The following is a 20,392-nucleotide window of genomic DNA, read 5'->3' on the forward strand; positions in this document are numbered from 1 at the left end:
GCACCGCGGTGGCTCGGCAGCCTGCCCTCTCTGCCAGGAAACTCTTACGCTCTTTTAAAAAAAGGGGGACAGTTAGAACAATTTGTCCAGACAGCAAAGCCCTCTGGGAAAACTCTACAGACAGACACCTTTCAGGTGCAAGAAAACCTTTGTGAGGTGGAAACTGAGCACAGAAAGCACTGAGGACAGAGAACAAGTGTGTGATGCAGTTGTACCAAGAAGATTCTGAACCCTGAGGAAAGATCTGGATTATTCATAAAATCATAAAATGATATAATTTGCACCTATTTTAATTATATTTGCTCATTATAAAAAAAGAACAAATGAAATCAGTTGTTCCAATCAGTTTGAGGAAGGGTTTAGTTTACAAACCAATCAAAAATGTTTACCTGCACTTTACAGCATAATTCTTTTCAAACTCAAAATATATGACAAGAAATCGTAGGGAGAAAAATTGTGTATTAAAGTAAAAGTAACATCAGCGTACGTCTTTAGACTTTTTTAGAGAAATCAGGAGAGGCAATTTATTTCCCACTAGATTTAGAAAAATAAAGAAATGCAAAAATGTTTATTCAAAATTATTATACCACGACATTTTCTATGACATTGTGTCATTTACTCGTAAACTGTTTTTTAAAAAAGTTATTTGAAATGGTTTCTCGTCCAAACTGGCATAGGAGGAGCTTCGCCAGCTTCGCTATTTACACAACAGTAGCGTGCCTGCAGAAAAAAATCGCTTGTGATTGTTTTGATAAAAAGTGCGACCTGCTGGGCTGTCCAGTTTCCTCCACGCGACCCCACCTCCCCTCTTTACACAACCTCGCGACCCTTGGCACGGCCCGAGCAAACACAGTCTGCACGCGATGCCGGCCCCGTGGCACAATGATTAACCCATAAATGCGCTCTCGTTTTGAGTTGGAAGTCCGCTAAAAGAGAGGGGAGGGGTCACGGGGGGAAGGTGGAGAGGGGCTATTGTATTGAACATGAATTGTTTCGCGTGTCGAACACATTTCCTCTTTCTAAAACATTTCTCTGGGTCACTGTTTTGTCTTTGTGTACCTCCATCCCGCTTTCTTTTTCTTTTTGGATTTAAAAGCTTTGACCTGAATTACAGTGGGCTGAAGGAGACCCCTTTGTGTGTGTAGTCTAGTCCCCTGTGTGTGTGTGTGTGTGTGTGTAGTCTAGACCCCTGTGTGTGTGTGTGTGTGTGTGTGTGTGTGTGTGTGTGTGTGTGTGTGTGTGTGTGTGTGTGTGTGTGTGTGTGTGTGTGTGTGTGTGTGGAGTCTAGTCCCATGTGTGTGTGTGTGTGTGTGTGGAGTCTAGTGCCCAGCTGTTTGTGGAGTCTAGTCCCCTGTGTGTGTGGCATCTAGTACCCTGTGTGTGTGGAGTCTAGTACCCTTTGTGTGTGGAGTCTAGTCCCCTGTGTTTGTGGAGTGTAGTCCCTTGTGTGGGTGGAGTCTAGTACCCTGTGTGTGTGGAGTCTAGTCCCTTGTGTGTGTGGAGTCTAGTACCCTGTGTTTGTGTGAGCCTTTTGCTAAAGGGAGTTTTAAATCCATAAAGCATGCAACTTGTAAATATGTGGGAAACAAATTAAAGACCCTGGAACTTCAAACTTCATAAGGCACTTGAAAACACACCCGGATAGCAGGGGCGCAGATGGCACTGATTTATATTGACCCCATCCGAAATTTAGCATCTAGATTTCGTGTCCCCCCCAGATTAATATTGAGGTCAGCAACAGGCGGACCGTGGTCCAGATCTGAACAAATTACGTTCGCCACCCCCCCCGCTCAACAAATTACATTCGCCGCCGCACCCCCCCCCCCCCCCCCGCTCAACAATTAGCATAGTGGCCACTTGTAAACAAACATCAAACAACCATCGACATTTTAACTGTAAATAAATCGTGTTTTTCTCTAATGATATTTTTGTTTACTTTGACAGTAGTATCTGCAGATACTACATCCCCCAATATCACTACCACACTGATTTACACTGAGACAAAAGCATCGTGGAACGAAAATGACTGATGCATATTATATGGTTTTGAGCACGCAAACCTACACTGTTATTAGTCATAGTTTTCAGAATGTGATTTTTTTGCTAAAATTAAGTTTAAATGTCATTCTAAGTTGGGATCTTAGAAAATACGCAATACGCTGATAATGTGGGATGGAGGACAATAGGAGCTACAGTATATACTGCACTAGCTATATGATGAGGTAATATATAAAATAGGAGCTACAGTATATACTGCACTAGCTATATGATGAGGTAATATATAAAATGGTTATTTTCCATCTCCTGTCCCTAAGCTTATTCTGGTATTGACCTGAGAATTGACTTAACTGGCACTCGAGCCTAAAGACTCGTGACTTGACTGGGACTCTAGCCTAAAGACTCATGACTTGACTTGTCTATAGTATGTTGAAAACAGAACATGTGATAATGGCTTTAATGTATTTTAGCTATGTCTTGCATGCTAATCTCAACAAATAATGGTTTCTATGCAGCTCAAGCACAAACACATGCACACATACATACACATATGCAAGACCACATATAAATGTATGCCCAGAGTTGTATAGTAACGAAGTAGAACTACTTCACTACTGTACTTAAGTACTAAAATGCTGTATCTGTACTTTACTGGAGTATAATTTTTTCTCCTACTTCCACTTTTACTTCACTACATACTTTCCATCAGTTTAATACTTTTACTCCGATACATTTTTACGTGCTTTATAGTTACTCGTTACAATTATAAACTGTCACCAGGTCAAGCAATCAGGCTGTCTTATGAGAAAACTGAGCATGCTCCGGTCGCGTCTCGTTTACTCTGCTGCTGCCTTCACTGAACACTTGAGCTTCCTAATCTAGGTTCACTTGACACGTCGTGACTGCCGCAAGGGTCCGTGCGGCAAAAATTACGCAATTGGCTCCGCCAATGCCATGGGCGCGGTTGCGTCGCGAGGTCGTGCGTCTCTCGATTTTTGTGCGTGCGAAGTTACAAGGTGGAATTCATGCACTTGTATGGCACTTTGAAGGTCCATTTTCAGTATTTTCCAACACCTTCAGCTTGATTTACATATTTATACAAATACACATATATTCGAAATTATTCCAAATAATTCGCTTTTTAGCCTATCTCATTAAAATAGATGGTACGGTGTTTGGTAACAGCAGAAGAGCGCAGTAAGCACTAGTTAGGTTGGATATCTTAGCTAATTATGTTCATGGCATGCTGCAGAATTCACTTAACATTAGCTGGCCATAAAGGCGACGTGCTGACTAATCATGTGCCCATTTTATAGTGTAGTGTTTTTAAAGGGTAAGGGCATTTAATGAGGGAAAACGCAGGGCAGTAGGCTCACCCTTAGAATCCGACGAACGGATTTTATGTCCAAAATACACCTTGTTTTCTCAGCTAAATGAAGGCGAATTTGTACTTCTGTGTCAAACCTACGATGTAGCGGGACATAGGTTATCTGTTTTTTGTGTACAAAGTGTTAACCCCAGTTTTTAAAGTACATACAGAACACTTGTATTTGTGATCTTTCACATCTTTGATTTGTAAGTGATATATAAAAACAATTGATAATCAAACTTTGATGGCTTTCCTTAATTAATTCAAAACACAATACTTGTACTTTTTACTTTCAGTACTTGAGTAATAAATTTTAGACTAAACAACTTGCAATACTTAAGTACAAAAAATGCTGACTACTTCTGTACTTCTACTTAAGTAAAGTTTTTAAAGAACACTTCAACTTCTACTCAAGTCAATTTTTTGATAGAGTACTTGTACTTTTACTCAAGTATGGGTCTCGAATACTTTATACAACACTGCGTATGCCTGCACACACACACAAACACATGCATGTGAACATACACACACTCATACACCCCCATGCATGCACAAATGCAAACCTATGCATGCACACACACACACACACATACACACACACACACACACACACACACACACACACACATACACACACACACACAAGAGTAATTACAGGTGAGCAGTATGGCACGTTTGCTTCCTGTTACCATGCTTTATTGTTGAGCAGTCCAAGGGAACCCCTATAGACCAGAATCTGACACTGCATATAGATACACACGGAGACGCACACACACACACACACACACACACACACACACACACACACACGCACACACACATATACATATATAGATGTGCACTTGTATCCTCAACACAATGGCTGTGCCACACAGAAGAGCATAATCACACACCTACACACACCTACAGCCCCATGGTCACCCTGTATGGGGATGTGTAGTCATGCAGTCTTTAGTGTGGTAGGCTGAGGATTCATATGCTAACACATCTGTTTGACTTACATCTTGAACCTCTCAAGAAGCTGCCTCCAGAGACCTGAGCTGAGAGTAAATTAGTCTCAGTGTGTTTTTGGATAGGCCCACAGCACCACACACACACACACACACAAAGCCGGAGTGGCTAATCGGGAGATTTGGGAGGATTCCCGATGGGCCGGTTCATGTTAATCTCTAGTTTGGGCCGATTGGGAGGGAAAAATAATTTTGGGCCGGATTTGGTCATAAAACTCCCGGGCTGAAAAAGTGTCCCACTCCGGCCCTGCACACACACACACACACACACACACACACACACACACACACACACACACACTATTGACTACTGAAACACTAACAGATGCATGGTGTGGCATGGTTCAATAACGTCACTGGTATGCGTGCTACTCAGATTATTACAGTTACAGTTTTTATAGGATTCTTTTAGAGGATTATTTTAGAGGATTATAGTGGTTGATCAGGGTGACGCCAAATTTCTTCTACTGCTATCTTGATGCGCTTGATTTCGTGATTAATTTGAAATCCTTAATCCAAAATATCACGCATTTCCAGTTCTCACGCAAAGCTCTCTGTTGTGGTAGGTGCTTCCGTGAGTCGGTGCGCGGTCTACTGCTGTAATGTGGATTTACGCTACTGACTTCTGCAGGCGCGTGCCTATAGCCTGACTGAGTCATCGCGTGACATCACAACCCAGGATCTTCGCTGAAAGGCCAGGCGCAGCGCGCAAATATGTGCACCTTCGTGATCAACTAGAGGGGGGAAGTACATCACCTCCCGTTGGCTGTGTTCTGAACGTTTAAGACCCTCGTGTCTTTGCAGCGGCAACCTTCGCGTGACTGACAAAGCAGATTTAGGAATTGTTGGGCCCACTCCCCTGAATGAAAGCTGCGCTTTCTCACGCGAACACTATGACCACGTGGAAGCCGCACAGACCAGTGTGCCGGGGACAGAGCGGGCGCCAAAGTACAGGTTGGGCTAAAACTACAGTGACTACACTGATTTCAAGAAGTCCAGGAAAACCTTCACGTGTCAACGGAAAATTGATTTCTGGAAGCGCCGACTCCGAGCTTCTTGTTCAGGCAATTTAAGACAACGTAAAAAACGCGCAAATCATAATCACGAGAGCAATTTCCTCCTCAAGTAGGTCGAGGTTAGAGGCCATGGAAACGTCTTTGTGGTCTGCAGCTTTGATCAAATTTATGAAATTTCTGATTTTGGTTTGGCTACAGACCCTCTTCAGGACATTAAGGAATAAGTATATGTGTTTTTTAAGCTAGGCGGTGTGATTAAGGCACACAACTATCCAAAAACCTAAATTTACCCGTGGAATCTGAGTGTACGAAAAGCTTTTCCTGTTTGACAGATTTTTGTTTCTTAGCGTCGTGATTAAAAAATATAGGATAAGCAAGAGTTGGCCAAAACACCAGCATTTTCATAAAATAGTTCTAATAGTTGGTTTCATCATCACGAATGTGTGAAAATGTATTCAACATTACGCAAGGAGCCGCTTATTACACTCCTTCAGTAACATGTAGCCTGTCCAAGGGCTTTGTTACAGCCGAAGACAATGATCGCTATTTCCATCTGAAACGTCCCAGCAGTAAGTGATGAGTGAACTGTGAACTCGACTTCCCCCTCCCTTCCCCACCCAGCATCCTCACGCGCGCTCAGGGAAGCGGAGTGCTCGCTCCCAGCGCTCTCACGCAACCTGGCCAATCTTTAACCTGAGCGCAGGTGCACGCACGCGATGGCATTGGGCAAGTTTATCGTGAGTTGTTTTAAAGCCTGACACGTTTATAAAACTATATGAATCTCTTCGCAAGATGGAGAAAGAGGATTTCGTTAACATAATGTTACGAATAAGTTATTTAATATCATCACCTTAAAAAACCGTAAAAACAATGGTTTGGGAGGAAAATGTCTCTAAACGTTTTCCCGTTAACACAGTGAACGAGATCTATCAAACTGTCAGAGGAACTCCCCAGAATGCAGTTCAGGGGCCTGCAGCTCCCCCACCCGAAACAGACACCTTTGCACGCAATCTCAACCTGTTGCTTAATAAAGGAGTTTTTGCTAGGAGGAACCTGACTTACAAACCAATGCAAAACACGCGGGGTTTATTCATCGGCAAATATTTATGCAGCGTTCCTTAGGCTAAACAAATAGATCAAATCTTTTTGCAATTTGTTTTTGTTTGCCTTTGTAACTATTATTGCCTCTAATGAACACATCTTCAATTAATGGTTTTTTAGAATGTATTTCCAATTCTTTAGGCTATGCCATATGCTTTGGCACATAATCTACAAATGCAACGTATCATAAGTAATTTAATGCATCAGAATATTTATGCTATATAACACTATTCTTATTGTATTAATATCATTTAGAAGTGGGCTGTAGCCTATTAGCTGGAACGTAAAATCGATATAGAGTTAATTGTTTTTTAGATATGTCACACTAAATAATATATCTCACACGTTTACTGAAATTATTCGTGGCTTATATATATATATATATATATATATATATATATATATATATATATATATATATATATATATATATATATATATATATATATATATGTATGTGTGTGTGTGTGTGTGTGTGTGTGTGTATGTATTTATGTATGTATATATATATATATATATATATATGAGAGAGAGAGAGAGAGAGAGCTATTATTCGTTTGTTTTTAAGCCGTCGCTTACATAAAATTGTGTTTATACGCGTCATTGTAGAGGAGCACATTGTGGTCGGTATTTTATTTAGTTACTTTGGTTTACTTCACTGAAATAATAAAGTAGCAATATTAGGGTTTAAGTCTTTGCAAGAACCTGGCTTGACTACTAAGGCAGCTTACGCGATATTTCTCTTTTGGCAACGAAATAACTGATCTGAAATATATCCTCACAGATAGCTATATCCCATTCACAAGTATTGCCGTCTTATCTTAAAAGCTCCGCTGCGCTGACGTCACTTAGAGAGCAGCCAATAGCGCGGCAGGCATCCTTATAAAAGATTTATTCACGCGCGGTTTGCAGCACTTGACAGATCTCGCTGTCATAATTCTATTCATCGACCATATACGTTCATCACAAATTAGGCGTTCTCCTCTCGTCTTTTAAGGTAAGATGACTGTGATATTTTTCTTTGAATAAACAGCATTTCTTCGGTGTTAGATGGGCAGCCAAAACATTTTGCACGTGTTTCTTTATTGTCCCTTTGAGCGATTTACTACATGGAATGTATCCAACGGTTGCGTGCGCTCTGCGCCGCCGGTCAGACACGAGAGACGATAATAAGCTTTTGATGACTCCGCTAGTTGGGTGCACTGTTCACTTTACAAAGAATGCGCACCGCATTATTCTATCACTGATTAACGCCCTCCAGGACAATCTACGATGCAGCCGCAATAAATCAATAAATTGCTGTTAGGTCAAACCACAATTCTTAAACACTATCAAGTCGGTTGTTTTGCACAGCATTACTTTAGTAATCAAATGCGTGTTTAATTCTTTGATGCTGTCTGAATGAATGTTTCGGTGTTCTCTCAGTCCTCTCTGATGCCTGTTACGTTTTGACCGCATGTCTTCCCCAGGTGTTTTCTCCTAACTGCTGACGGCACTGCAGAATTACATACACAAAATGGCACTGGCAGTCCTACAACTTCTGGGCCCCATCTCTGTCTCAGAGAGCCTGGTGGCTATGGTAACCATATGCGCCGTGTACCTTCTCCTGCGGCTAATGCGTGCTCGAATCCCAGAGGGGCTGCAGCCTCTGCCAGGGCCCAAGCCGATCCCGCTCATCGGAAACGCGCTGGAGCTGGGCCGGAACCCGCACCTGAGCCTGACGGCCATGAGCGCACGCTACGGGCCCGTCTTCCAGATTCAGATCGGCATGCGACCCGTGCTGGTGCTGGGCAGCGCCGACGTGGCCCGGCAGGCGCTGGTCCGTCAGGGCGAGGAGTTCGCCGGCCGGCCCGACCTGTATAGCTTCCACTTCATCAACGACGGCAAAAGCCTGGCGTTCAGCACAGACCATGTGGGCGTGTGGCGTACCCGCCGCAAGCTGGCCCACAATGCCCTGCGCACCTTCGCCTCCCTGCCGAGCCCCAGCGGCCTCTACGCCTGTGCACTGGAGGAGCACATCAGCGGCGAGGCCCTGTACCTAGTGCAGCAGCTCCGTGCCATCACGGCCTCCAGCAGTGGCTTCGACCCCTTCCGCCAGATCGTGGTGTCCGTGGCCAACGTCATCTGCGGGATGTGCTACGGCCGCAGATACGACCACAACAACCAGGAGCTGTTGAAGATCGTCAACATGAGCGACGAATTCAACCAAGTGGTCGGCAGTGGCAACCCGGCCGACTTCATTCCCTTCCTCCGCTTCCTTCCCAGCAAGAGCATGAAGAAGTTTGTGGACATCAACAATCGTTTTAACGTGTTCACACAGAGGATCGTCAGAGAGCACTACGACACCTACAACAAGGTTGGTGCTCCCAGTGTGCTGCTTGGCTGAAGTTGTGTTTGGCACAAAACATGTGGGTTGACTTCACACTGTATCTTCACTCACCTTTTCAGAACAACATCCGTGATATCACGGACTCCCTCATTGACCACTGCGAAGACAGGAAGCTGGATGAGAACTCAAATGTACAGGTGTCTGATGAGAAGATTGTGGGAATAGTGAGCGATCTTTTTGGGGCTGGTGAGTAAGGAAATGGTTTTCAATTTTCCTTTCAGGCTTGGTACTGATACTGCAAAGAAAATGTGTCAAGTCGTATATCTCCAAAAATGTGGATGAGGATAATAGAACATTAGTGAATGTAAATACCATGTTGGTGTATTTACAATAACGTTCTTAAATATATGGTTAAACACGTTAAAAACACTCTGGGAGTTACTATGATACACTTCTCAAAAGCCTTGTAATGAAATTCGTTAACTTGAGGACTGCAGTTCTATACCAAAAAGCTAGAGGTCGCTAAAAAAAATCTAATAAAAAACCTGCAGGCAATTTGGCTGTCAACAGTTCTGTTTCTTATTTTCTCTGCGTTTTACAACGTGTAAACAGAGGGAAATTCCTACCCGTGTATTTATGGGAGACCCTCAGTACGGAGGAGTAGATATAGTTTTTAGGCACTTTCACCGTCACTTTACTGAGTAATATAGATTATAAACGCGCGGGCTGCAAACCAGGGGGAAGGATGCAGATGCAAGCTGCAGCCAACACTAGCGCCTGCCCAATATTTCAAGCCACAGTTACAGTCAGACAAACGAAACTAACAAAACAGCCCCTCATTGACCACTGCGATAAACGAAAACCTCTTCTTTTAAAACGTATCCATGAAGGGTTCGATGTAGCTGTGTTCGCACAGACAATCTGCGACATTTCAATGTAACTACGTAACTTTATTATAGGTTTAGTGACCGCTTAACTGTGATCTCTATAAAGATCCACCGAAAGTGCAGGCATTCAAAGTGAGGGTCCAGTGCCTTTACATCCCCATGTGACCGGAGTAATTCCTCCTCGTTTGCACATTAGTTGTTGATTCATCGACTAAGGAGCTCTCCCTGTGCGTGCACGAGCGCTACAAACGCTCGTCCTCTCAGCGCTGAGTCGGTTGGGTTTTGACTACCGTTGTTCCCTTTAAGAACCAACTCGCTATTATCACGACTATCGTCCATTCGTCCGTTATTCGTTAAGAATTAGCGTTTTCAGAGGCAGAACTGATCGCCACTGCGAGTTTAAGAAGTGGGGACTGGTACTGGCTCCTGACGACTTGGATAGGTACATTTATACATTGGAGACATACATATATTTAAAGCTTCACCTGCAAATATTACATTTATGTTCAATGATTTAAATCCATGTTTACTTTTAATTTTTGCTTTTACTCTTGACAGTAAGGCAAATTTGAAAGTATTCTTGATTCTTAGGTGAACTGTAGACTTATTAATTAATGTAGGTTACTTCTTCTGGAACTCAAGGGAAGGATTTGTGCATGTTTCATGATGACTCATGAACCTTTCCTCAAACTTTTGTGTTCTCATATGTGATTTTATACGTGATCATGTGTGTCTATATTCATCTCTCTGCAGGGTTCGACACCATCAGTACAGCTCTGTCGTGGTCTGTGGTATATCTGGTGGCTTTTCCAGAGGTTCAGGAGAGACTTCACCAAGAGATGAGTACGTAGCCGTAACATTGCTCTCTGAACAAAAAAGATTCACCTCAGTTCCACATACAAGCATTCATCTTGAATGCATTCTCCATCGAAGAACCAGTGACCTAAGTAAATGAATCATGAGTCAGTGAATGAGTCATCATAACAAGAGATACTGAGTTCCGCTCTTGCTTCTGCAGAGGAGAAGGTTGGGATGGACCGCACACCTTGTCTGGCAGACAAAAACAACCTGCCGTACCTCGAGGCCTTCATCATGGAGATCTTCCGCCACTCATCCTTCCTGCCATTCACCATCCCACACTGGTGCACAACTCTCGCCTTTACATTCAGTCACAGTAAAGTTCTCCAAGGTGCTGCATCAGCCATTTATACATGCGCTCTTTTACAGTACCACGAAAGACACGTCACTCAATGGCTTCTTCATCCCCAAAGACATGTGTGTGTTCATAAACCAGTGGCAAATGAACCATGACCCGTAAGTTGAGTCTTGCTTTACTAATCTTCTGTGACTCAGTATATATACAGCATGGAGATGTGTCCCTGAACTGACGCCATAGTGATGGTGCACACTGTCTGTCAGAGGAGCTGGCTGTGTATATGCGGGGATGCCTGCAGCATTGTTTTTAGTTTTATGTCATTGTCACTGGGCTCTAAAGCAGGAAGTGCTGTAGTATGCTTTATCCCAGAGACAGGAACCTTCTCTATGCTTAGAGTCAGGAACAGCCTGCACATAAATGAAGAGCTCATTTTGGCTGATCCTCATGACTGTAGAAGCTCATGAAGTTAGAGTTTATGGCTCTCTAACTGAGACCATGAGTCCATTAGCAAATGTTAATAAGCTGCTTCATGTCTGCAGGGAGGTGTGGAAGGAGCCCTCTTCGTTTAACCCGGACCGATTCCTCAGCGCAGACGGCACCGAACTTAACAAAATCGAAACGGAGAAGGTCATTACCTTTGGCCTGGGCAAGCGACGCTGCATCGGTGAGAACATTGGCCGCGCTGAGGTCTTCCTCTTCCTCGCCATCCTCATCCAGAGGCTGAAGTTCAGCAGCCCGGTGGGTCAGATCCCAGATATGACCCCAGAATATGGCCTTACCATGAAGCACAAGCGTTGTCTTCTGCAGTCCATGCCGCGAGCCGAGTTCGGTGCAAAGACCACGGTGTAAGAGCCCCTGGAAGCCGCCCTCCAGGTTTTCCACCCTCCCTTCGTCTGGGAGTCAGGTGTGACAAAGCAGCCAACCAGTTACACTCATCATTACAAGGAATCACAAAATCCAGGACTGGATTCAGATTTGAGGTCTGATTGTGTAGACACTGTAGTGCAGGGAGATTGGTTAAATGTCTCATGAGTGCAGTGACAGCTGTAACATAGTGGTGCCAGTGATAGCTGACAGCCTAATGACTGATGGTAATTCTTAAAAACCAATCCAGATCCAGGACAATGGCAGAAGGCCGACAGAAGAGAAGACTGTAATTTTGTAAAGTTCACATGACTTTGGTAATTACACTATATCAGTACTGAGTATGTTAGCCCCTGGCACGCAGACGGGGTCAGGGTTCGTTTTATAAGCCGTTTGTGGTTGCACTTCAGGTTTTGCTGTAGTGGCTAAAAGATGACTTCATGTAGCTTGTTTCATAATGTACAAATATCATTTTCTCACTAAGTATATCTGTTTGATAAACAGTCCTCGTTAAATGCACACAAATAATGATTTGATGTTTGTGTGACATTTCTAATAGTTTATAGTATAGATGTCTTCTATGTTAGAACAAAGTGTCAAGATGTGCTGCATTTACTTTACATGACGTATATAATCACTGAAGTTATTTTACAATATTTAAGCTTTATCCCAAAATGTGATCCACATGCTGGCATTACTGAGATTGCTCAGTAAAACACTGTTGAAGTTTGGTATCAAAACCTTTGTTATTTATCAACTCTGTTGAAATATAGCTTTACATACACACAGAATACACTCTGCATTTTAATACTCTTGTTCCTTTCCTGTAATTTCTGTTTATTGCCTATTATGAAGGAAGTGAACTTAAATTTAGGTGTAACTTTTGAAGTAGATAAGCTATTACTGAAAAATAGTCATTACTGTACTGTTTATATTGTTTATATATTTTACCAATGACAAAATAAAACAGAGAAACAAAGAGTGTGATCACTTGTTTATTTATAAAGCCTGGATACTTATGAATTGTCTGTTTATAATGTACAATTATTAGCAATTTCATTATTAGAAGCATCCAGATAGTTAGTTAGCAGCCAACCATGTAGTTAACGTTTAGGTGTATGGCTGGCTAGTCCAGCACGGCTGAATCACAGTGTAGCGTGTTCTTGTAAAATAAATAGGAATCCAGTCTCTGTAGTACTGATGAGATCTCTGACCACCTGCTGTTCACTTTTTCATTAAAGCTTGAAACTTGATACACACTTAGAGTTCAGGCTCTGGGCTTTTTCAGAAATGGAGCCTTTGCAAAGATGCCTTGTGGTAGCCTTGTGGCCATTTTTATATTTTCAGCCATGACCAAACGATGACCTGTACATCTTATCTCCTGAGTCAAATATGATAAGATTGACAAGACGATGTCTACCCATGTGTTTTGATGGTCAAGCATGGACATTTACATTATAAACTATACAACATTATAACATTATAACTATACAACATTATAGCTGTCACGGTGACAGCTCCGGACCCTTCCCTGTGGGCATGTCATGTCGTCTGCGTGCAGTTATGTCCATGTTTGTAGTTGTGTGGGTCGTTTGTGAGCATGTTTGTAGTCGCACCTGTGCCTTGTCTCGAGATCACGAGGGTATGTGTCAATCACCTATTTAATGTGCGTTCGCGCAATGTCTTGTGCTCGTCTTTGTCTAAAGTTTCGTGCCTGCGTGAGTGTCAGTCTGTTTGTGCTTACCCTCCGCACGGAGCTTACACGTGTTATTTGTATTATTAAACGTTTCATGTTGCACTGTACGATGCTCGTCGTGCCTCCTCCTTCAAGCATCACATAAACATTATAAACTATTCTGGTGTGTAGTGCATAGTGGTTTCAGTGAGGACAGTATTTTTTAATCTGGAGGTAAACTTGGAGGTCCAAACAGTGTCCTCCAAGGTGCCCTTCTGTTGAGATGCTACACCAGAGCATCCTTAGCTGGAGGGATTTGTTCCATTCCACTTTGTGAAGAACTCAAGACGAGCGTCATGGACGTCAAATCGACTGCTGTTGATATTATAGAGGAGAATAGTGATACACTCAACAATGGTAATAGAAGAGGAATGTCTTCTGAGATGCTTTTTGGAGCCTGATTGTGGGACATAACAAGAAGGTTTCTGTGTCAATGACTGGCTGTTTTAACTCCATTAATTCACAACTTCAGACTTTTTGTCAAACTTATTACGCACAAAAGAAAATTACTTAGATATGTTTTGCACCAGAAAGATCTCACGAATGCACATCTGTTTCCAAGTGAATATAAAAAAGACCCAAAACACACACCCCAGGTGAAAACAGAACCCAAAATACACACCCCAGGTGAAAACAGAACCCAAAACACACACCCCGGGTGAGAACAGAACCCAAAACACACAACCCAGGTAAGAACAGAACCCAAAAGCCCACACCCTAGGTGAGAACAGAACCCAAAACACACCCCAGGTGAGACCAGAATGCAAGGTGCATATTTGAAACCTTTGATCAAACACAAGCTACCTTCAAAGCTAATGCTTTGGCAGTGCCACAACAGTCATGGGAACTGCTCACTCAATTAGAACAATTACAAAGGGAGACTTAGCCTACTGGCCTATTATGATCATATTACCACTCATAACAATTACAGATCTCATTAAACTTCCACAGTGAGTCACACGTCATAAAACGTAGCCTAAGAAAGTGTCATTAAAGTAGCATCAACTTGCATCAGATAATATGTCAGCTTGATCTTTACTAGCTATATATTTGTAATTTGCTTTTCACAGGTTTGATAACAAGCAGAAATGAATACAATGCATTGAAGAAAAAACTTGTAAACTCCTATGAAAAAAATGAATAAATAGATATAATGATATATACACTATTTTGCCAAATGTATTTGCTCGCCCATCCAAATGATCAGAATCAGATGTTCCAATCACTTCTATGGCCACATGTCTATAAAGTTAGGCACCTGGCCATGCAGACTGTTTTTACTAACATTTGTGAAAGAATGGGTCACTCTCAGGAGCTCAGTGAATTCCAGCGTGGAACTGTGATAGGATTCCACCTGTGCAACAAATACAGTCATGATCCAGCCATACATCACCAAGTGCAATGCAAAGTGTCAGATGCAGTGGAGTAAAGCATGCAGCTACTGGACTCTAGAGCAGTGGAGGTACATTCTCTGGAGTGATGAATCGCACATCTCCATCTGGCAATCTGATGGACGAGTCTGGAGTTGGCAACCTTGGTTCTTGTCTATCTGCATTGTGCCAAGTGTAATGTTTGGTGGAGGGGGGATTATGGTGAACCTTTTTCAGGAGCTGGGCTTGGCCCCATAGTTCCAATGAAAGGAACTCTGAATGATTCAGCATACCAAGACATTTTGGACAATTCCATGCTCCCAACTTTGTGGGAACAGTTTGGAGCTGGCCGCTTCCAACAAGGTCAAGGACGGTGAGCAAATACTTTTGGCAATATAGTATATATATATATATATATATATATATATATATATATATATATATATATATATATATATATATATATATATATATATATATATATATATATATATAGTGATCATTAACTCTAATCTGTTTTCAGTAACTTTTTTCAGTAACGAGTAATGTAACGAGTTACTACGAGTCACTAAATATATATATTTGCTTTATTCTTGGCTCAGTTATAGGCCTATTTTTGCGTCTGACCATAGCGCTCGACTCCACACACTGCGCGCGATCCTGTGAGACCGCGAGCACGTTCACGTCATTCTGTGCAGTGTTGTCTGTAACAATATGTGGTAGTGTAAAGAAATACCCCTCAAAAACAGGGGAAGGAACATTTACCTGACGAATGTTTGTTACATTGTGTTCCAGGTTTGAAAAGTGCTGGAATTTTAGCTAAAGTACTTTAAAATATTTGAAATTGTAATGGTATTTTGTTTCACAACAAATAGCTGTCTGACTGAATAGTTCTCTTGTATTACGTTTACAAATACATTTACAAATAATACCGCGGAGCGACACAAACTGATTTCAAAGATTTTTATTAATTGAGTTCTAGGACGGGTTATTTTAGTGTTCCCTTTATTTTTTTGAGCAGTATATACACACACACACACACACACACACACACACACACACACACACACACATATATATATATATATATATATATATATATATATATATATATATATATATATATAGTGGCAGAGTAACTACTTTCTCTTTTCATTTTTGTTTGTATATATGTTGTTTATAGTCTCCCTCTCTTTCTGTAATGAGACATGCTGTTTTGAAGTAGTCTAGAGGTACACCCCAGACCTCGAGCATGTTCAGAAAGGAGTTTTGTGAACGTTTATTGCAATAATGATAACATATCATAACAGCCAGCCCTAGGGTTTTAATATCATTAAAGTACTCTTATTTTAAAAGAACGTTTTCACCTGCTGGCAGATGGGTTGGTGTTTATGCCCCCAGATGACACGCAGGTGGAGTTACACCTGAAAGGTGGTAGTGTATTTCATTTTTGCTTTTTTGCAAATTATTGTTTGCAAATTATTGTGGTAGGTTAGTACACATTGTTTGTGTTCGTATTGCACAATTCACATACAAACATTAAAAATGATTAATTTCCTTTTACTGACTGAGTCAAGGGTCAAGGTTGGGTCAAGGGTCAAACAGTTCTGTCACTCAGTACTGTCATTAGATTACATGCACCCATATAAATGAATTTGAACTGTTTTTTCTTATGAATACTGAAAGTGTTTATTAGTAAATGGAAGTGAATTTCACAGCAGCAGTCATTCAGGTCCTCACATGTGAAAACCCACAAGCCAAAATCATAATGCCATGACAAGTAAGAACAGTGTGAATTAGAGCACTGTTGCATCATGGTTTGGCCCTGCTGCCTGCATATCAGCAGGGCTTCTTACCATTCATTTGTCAGGAAGATGTTGTTCATCCAACAACTTTAAACTCACACACTGAAGGCCTTATGGGAAGCTGAAAGCAGCACAGATTTGCGGTGTAATCTTTATATTCAAACAACTGTAGTGTGCTTTCAGTGTCTTGTGTTTACATAACATAATTGCTGTGTACTCAGCTTGCTTTAGCACACAGACACACACACACAGACTCTCTCACGATCACAGCATTACGAACTGGAGGACTCTTTGTTTAACTTTTCTGTGTTTGACATGAAAGACAGAAATGTGAAACTGCATAGATCACTGTCAGTAGTAAGTCCTGTCTTGATCCCTGGATCTTGCACTTTTGTCAGCAGGTAAGTGAGTGAGATTTTGCAAGGCGGTAGGGCAGGTACAATATATTGCCCTTTTTAAATATCATGATACAAAACTTATGTATCATTGCTGTATGATAGAAATTTTTTTTTTCTGAAACAGCATAAAGGTAAACTGTTCATATGTAAAATACACATGCTGCTTAAAATAGCGTAGTAGCCTATTTGAGAAAGCAAAATTATACTTTTCAAACATAGAGCTAGAATTCTTAATTTGATCAACCCAATGGAGCAGACATGTTTTGGCCGGAGAGTGTGTGTGTGTTTTTCATACTTTTTCAAACAGCAGATACACCTTTCTTGTAGACCATTCTGGCAGATTATGGACATACTAGTTAAAATACATTCAGTTTTACTTTTACTTCATTTTACATTTTACATAGCCAGAGCTAAGAATAGATATACACAGAATGGCCAGACTGGGTCGAGTTGTTACAACCGAGGCATGCAGAAGAGCATCAGTGAATGTCGAACCTTGAGGTGGATGGGCTACAGCAGCATAAGACCACACCAAGTGCTACTCCTGTCAGCTAAGAATAGGAAACTGAGGCTACAATTCGCACAGGCTCACCAAAATTGGACAATAGAAAATTGGAAAAGCGTTGCCTGGTCTGATGAGTCTTGATTTCTGCTACAACAATCGGATGGTAGGATCAGAATTTGGCATCAACATCATGAAAGCATGGATCCATCCAACCAACAGTTCAGGCTGGTGGTGGTGCAATGGTGTGGGGGATATTTTCCTGGCACACTTTGGGCTCATTAGTACCAATTAAGCATTGTGTCAATGCCACAGTGTTGTATTGTTGCTAACCATGTCCATCCCTTTATGACCACAGTGTACCCATCTTCTGATGGCTACTTCCAGCAGGATAACACGCCATGTCATAAAGTGCGAAGCATCTCAGACTTTCTTGAACACAACAATGAGATCAATGTACTCAAATAGCCTCCACAGTCACCAGATCTCAATCCAATAGAGCAGACCCCCCCCCCCCCCCCCCCCCCCCCCCCCCCCGAGTCTTGGTTCCTCTCAAGGTTTCTTCCTCATGCCCTTAGGGAGTTTTTCCTTGCCACTGTCGCCCTTGGCTTGTTCACTGGGGGCTTGGACTCAGACACTTGTAAAGCTGCTTTGTGACAACAACTGTTATATAATGCTATATAAATAAAATTTGATTGATTGATTGATTGATAGAGCACCTTTGGGATGTGGTGGAATGGGAGATTTGCATTATGCAGCCGACAAATCTGCAGCAACTGCGTGATACTATCATGTCAAATGGACCAGACTCTCTGAGGAATGTTTCCAGTATCTTGTTGAATATATGCCACGAAGGATTAATGCAGTTCTGAAAGCAAAAGAGGGTCCAACCCGGTACTAGCAAGGTATACTTAATAAAGTGGACAGTGAGTGTATGCCCACATTACATACACAGTAAAAACCAACCTAGATGCATGGGTTATACATATCTCTTACCACTTTCTTTGCAGGCCACAAATATGTAATGTCGGGAACATTTTGCTAGCTACATAACGTAGCTGAAGCTCCGATGACTCATTGTGTATATGTGTTTCAGGAAACATGATTGAAGATAGCCAGCACACTAGCTTAGATAGCTAAATCACCCATACAAATTAATCAGTAGACTAACTTTACTTATATATGTTCCTGATATCTCCAGCCAAAAGGTTATGGGAGCTTTTGCTTGGTAGCCATCAGATACACATTCTGCTTTATAAAAAAAACTGATATTTATAAGAATCAGCAGAGCGTCAGAACTACAGTAAATGTCAATGGAAAAATTATTGTATTTTAATGTTAAATTCTCAGCTTCTTTTTAGCACCCCAGTGGGCATTTATTTCTCAAAAAAGCAGCAAAATGTATCTGACTGTAGCCCTGCAAATGGCCCTGCAAAAAAGTGCTCAGAGATACATATAACCCATGAGACCAGGTTGATAAAAACTACAAATTCAGATGCATGTTTTTCATTGGACTCCAGTGATATATGCACCTCAGAGGTTTTGTACTGTGACTGATGAAGCATGATCTGTGTGTGTGTGTGTGTGTGTGTGTGTGTGTGTGTGTGTGTGTGTGTGTGTGTGTTTGTATGTGAAATAAAGCCTTTTCACAGTACAATGTGTGTTAGGCAATTGTATTGTATTGTATTTCCAGTGCTTTGGAAGAGAAGAACTCTACACTTTTAATTGGGTTAATTAGTGGGTTAGCAGAAATGACCGGAAGGTGTTTGCCTTTAATGTGAGTCAGCATGGAGGTTAATGTAAGTGTGGAGGTCCATGCTGAGGTTATCGGAGCCTATGCTGTGTCCCCTGCTGTCTTGTGTCCTCGTGCTGTGCCCCCTGCTGTCCTTTGTCCTCATGCTGTGTCCCCTGGTGTCTTGTGTCCTCGTGCTGTGTCCTCTGCTGTCTTGTGGCAGTGCTATCTTGAGCTGCTATTGGCATTTCCTCCCTAGTGCTGATAGGGGGGGCTAAGGCAGTCCTGCTGCCCACTGATTCCCATAGCGTGCTAACGTGCTGTACCCTAGTTCCTCTTTATAATGAGTGCGTGTGTGTGTGTGTGTGTGTGTTTTTGTGACTAAGATCAATAAACATTCCTCCTCATGCTATGTGTATTTCTAAAGGCTATGCAAGAGCTGGGTTACGTGCTCTGGTGTCCCTCCATGCCCCCCCCCTCTCTCTGTCTCCTTCTCTTTCTTTCTCTTTCTCTCTCTAACTCTTTCTTTCTTTGCTCTCTCTCTTTTCCTCCCTCCCCAGGAAACTGCCCCACCTCCTACACAGGAAGCGTAGGGACTTCCAGCATGCTGGATTGAGAAGCCCATACTGTTGTGTTGACCTTTTACCTTTTGTGGATTCTAATCTGCTGGGCCAGTGGGCAGCAGGTCAAGAGTCCACGTTCCCTTCTGTATTCTTCTCCTCCATTCTGCTCTCCTCTCCTCCCCTTACCTCCCCTCCCCTCTTCTCTCCTCCCCTTTCCACACCTTCCCTCTCTTCTCCTCTTCTCTCCTCTCCTCTCCTCCTCTCTCCTCCCCTCTATGCTGCTCCACTCTGCTCCCCTCTACTCTGGTCAGATGTTCACACACAACTGGCACACCACCACCACTAATTTTGTGTGTATGTCTATATATGTTTGCAGGGGTGCGTGCATATAATTTTACATGTGTGTGTGTGTGCAAGTGTGTGTGTGTGTGTGTGTGTGTGTGTGTGTGTGTTTGTGTGTGTGTGTGTGTGTGTGTGTGTGTGTGTGTGTGTGTGTGTGTGTGTGTGTGTGTGTGTGTTTGTGTGTGTGTGTGTGTGTGTGTGTGTGTGTGTGTGTG

At 42.2% G+C, this 20,392-nt stretch overlaps 1 protein-coding gene across 1 annotated transcript; it reads left to right on the forward strand.

Annotated features, from left to right (window-relative positions):
- Positions 1–7,358: 7,358 nt before the first annotated feature.
- Positions 7,359–12,755, forward strand: cyp1a (cytochrome P450, family 1, subfamily A). Its single transcript, XM_076995021.1, has 7 exons — positions 7,359–7,491; positions 7,964–8,850; positions 8,943–9,069; positions 10,464–10,553; positions 10,729–10,852; positions 10,938–11,024; positions 11,406–12,755. The coding sequence occupies exons 2-7, from the start codon at positions 8,011–8,013 to the stop codon at positions 11,713–11,715; spliced, it is 1,578 nt and encodes a 525-aa protein (XP_076851136.1). The 5' UTR covers positions 7,359–7,491; positions 7,964–8,010; the 3' UTR covers positions 11,716–12,755.
- Positions 12,756–20,392: the final 7,637 nt, after the last annotated feature.

Source organism: Brachyhypopomus gauderio, chromosome 2, assembly GCF_052324685.1.
Source record: "Brachyhypopomus gauderio isolate BG-103 chromosome 2, BGAUD_0.2, whole genome shotgun sequence".
NCBI lineage: Eukaryota > Metazoa > Chordata > Actinopteri > Gymnotiformes > Hypopomidae > Brachyhypopomus > Brachyhypopomus gauderio.

Bases quoted from the DNA above. Each gene is read 5' to 3' on its own strand.
- cyp1a (XM_076995021.1), top strand. From the start codon at position 8,011: ATGGCACTGGCAGTCCTACAACTTCTGGGCCCCATCTCTGTCTCAGAG. The intron at 9,070-10,463 runs GTGAGTAAGGAA...ATCTCTCTGCAG, and splicing joins GAGCGATCTTTTTGGGGCTG to GGTTCGACACCATCAGTACA. The intron at 10,853-10,937 runs GTGCACAACTCT...GCTCTTTTACAG, and splicing joins CCATTCACCATCCCACACTG to TACCACGAAAGACACGTCAC.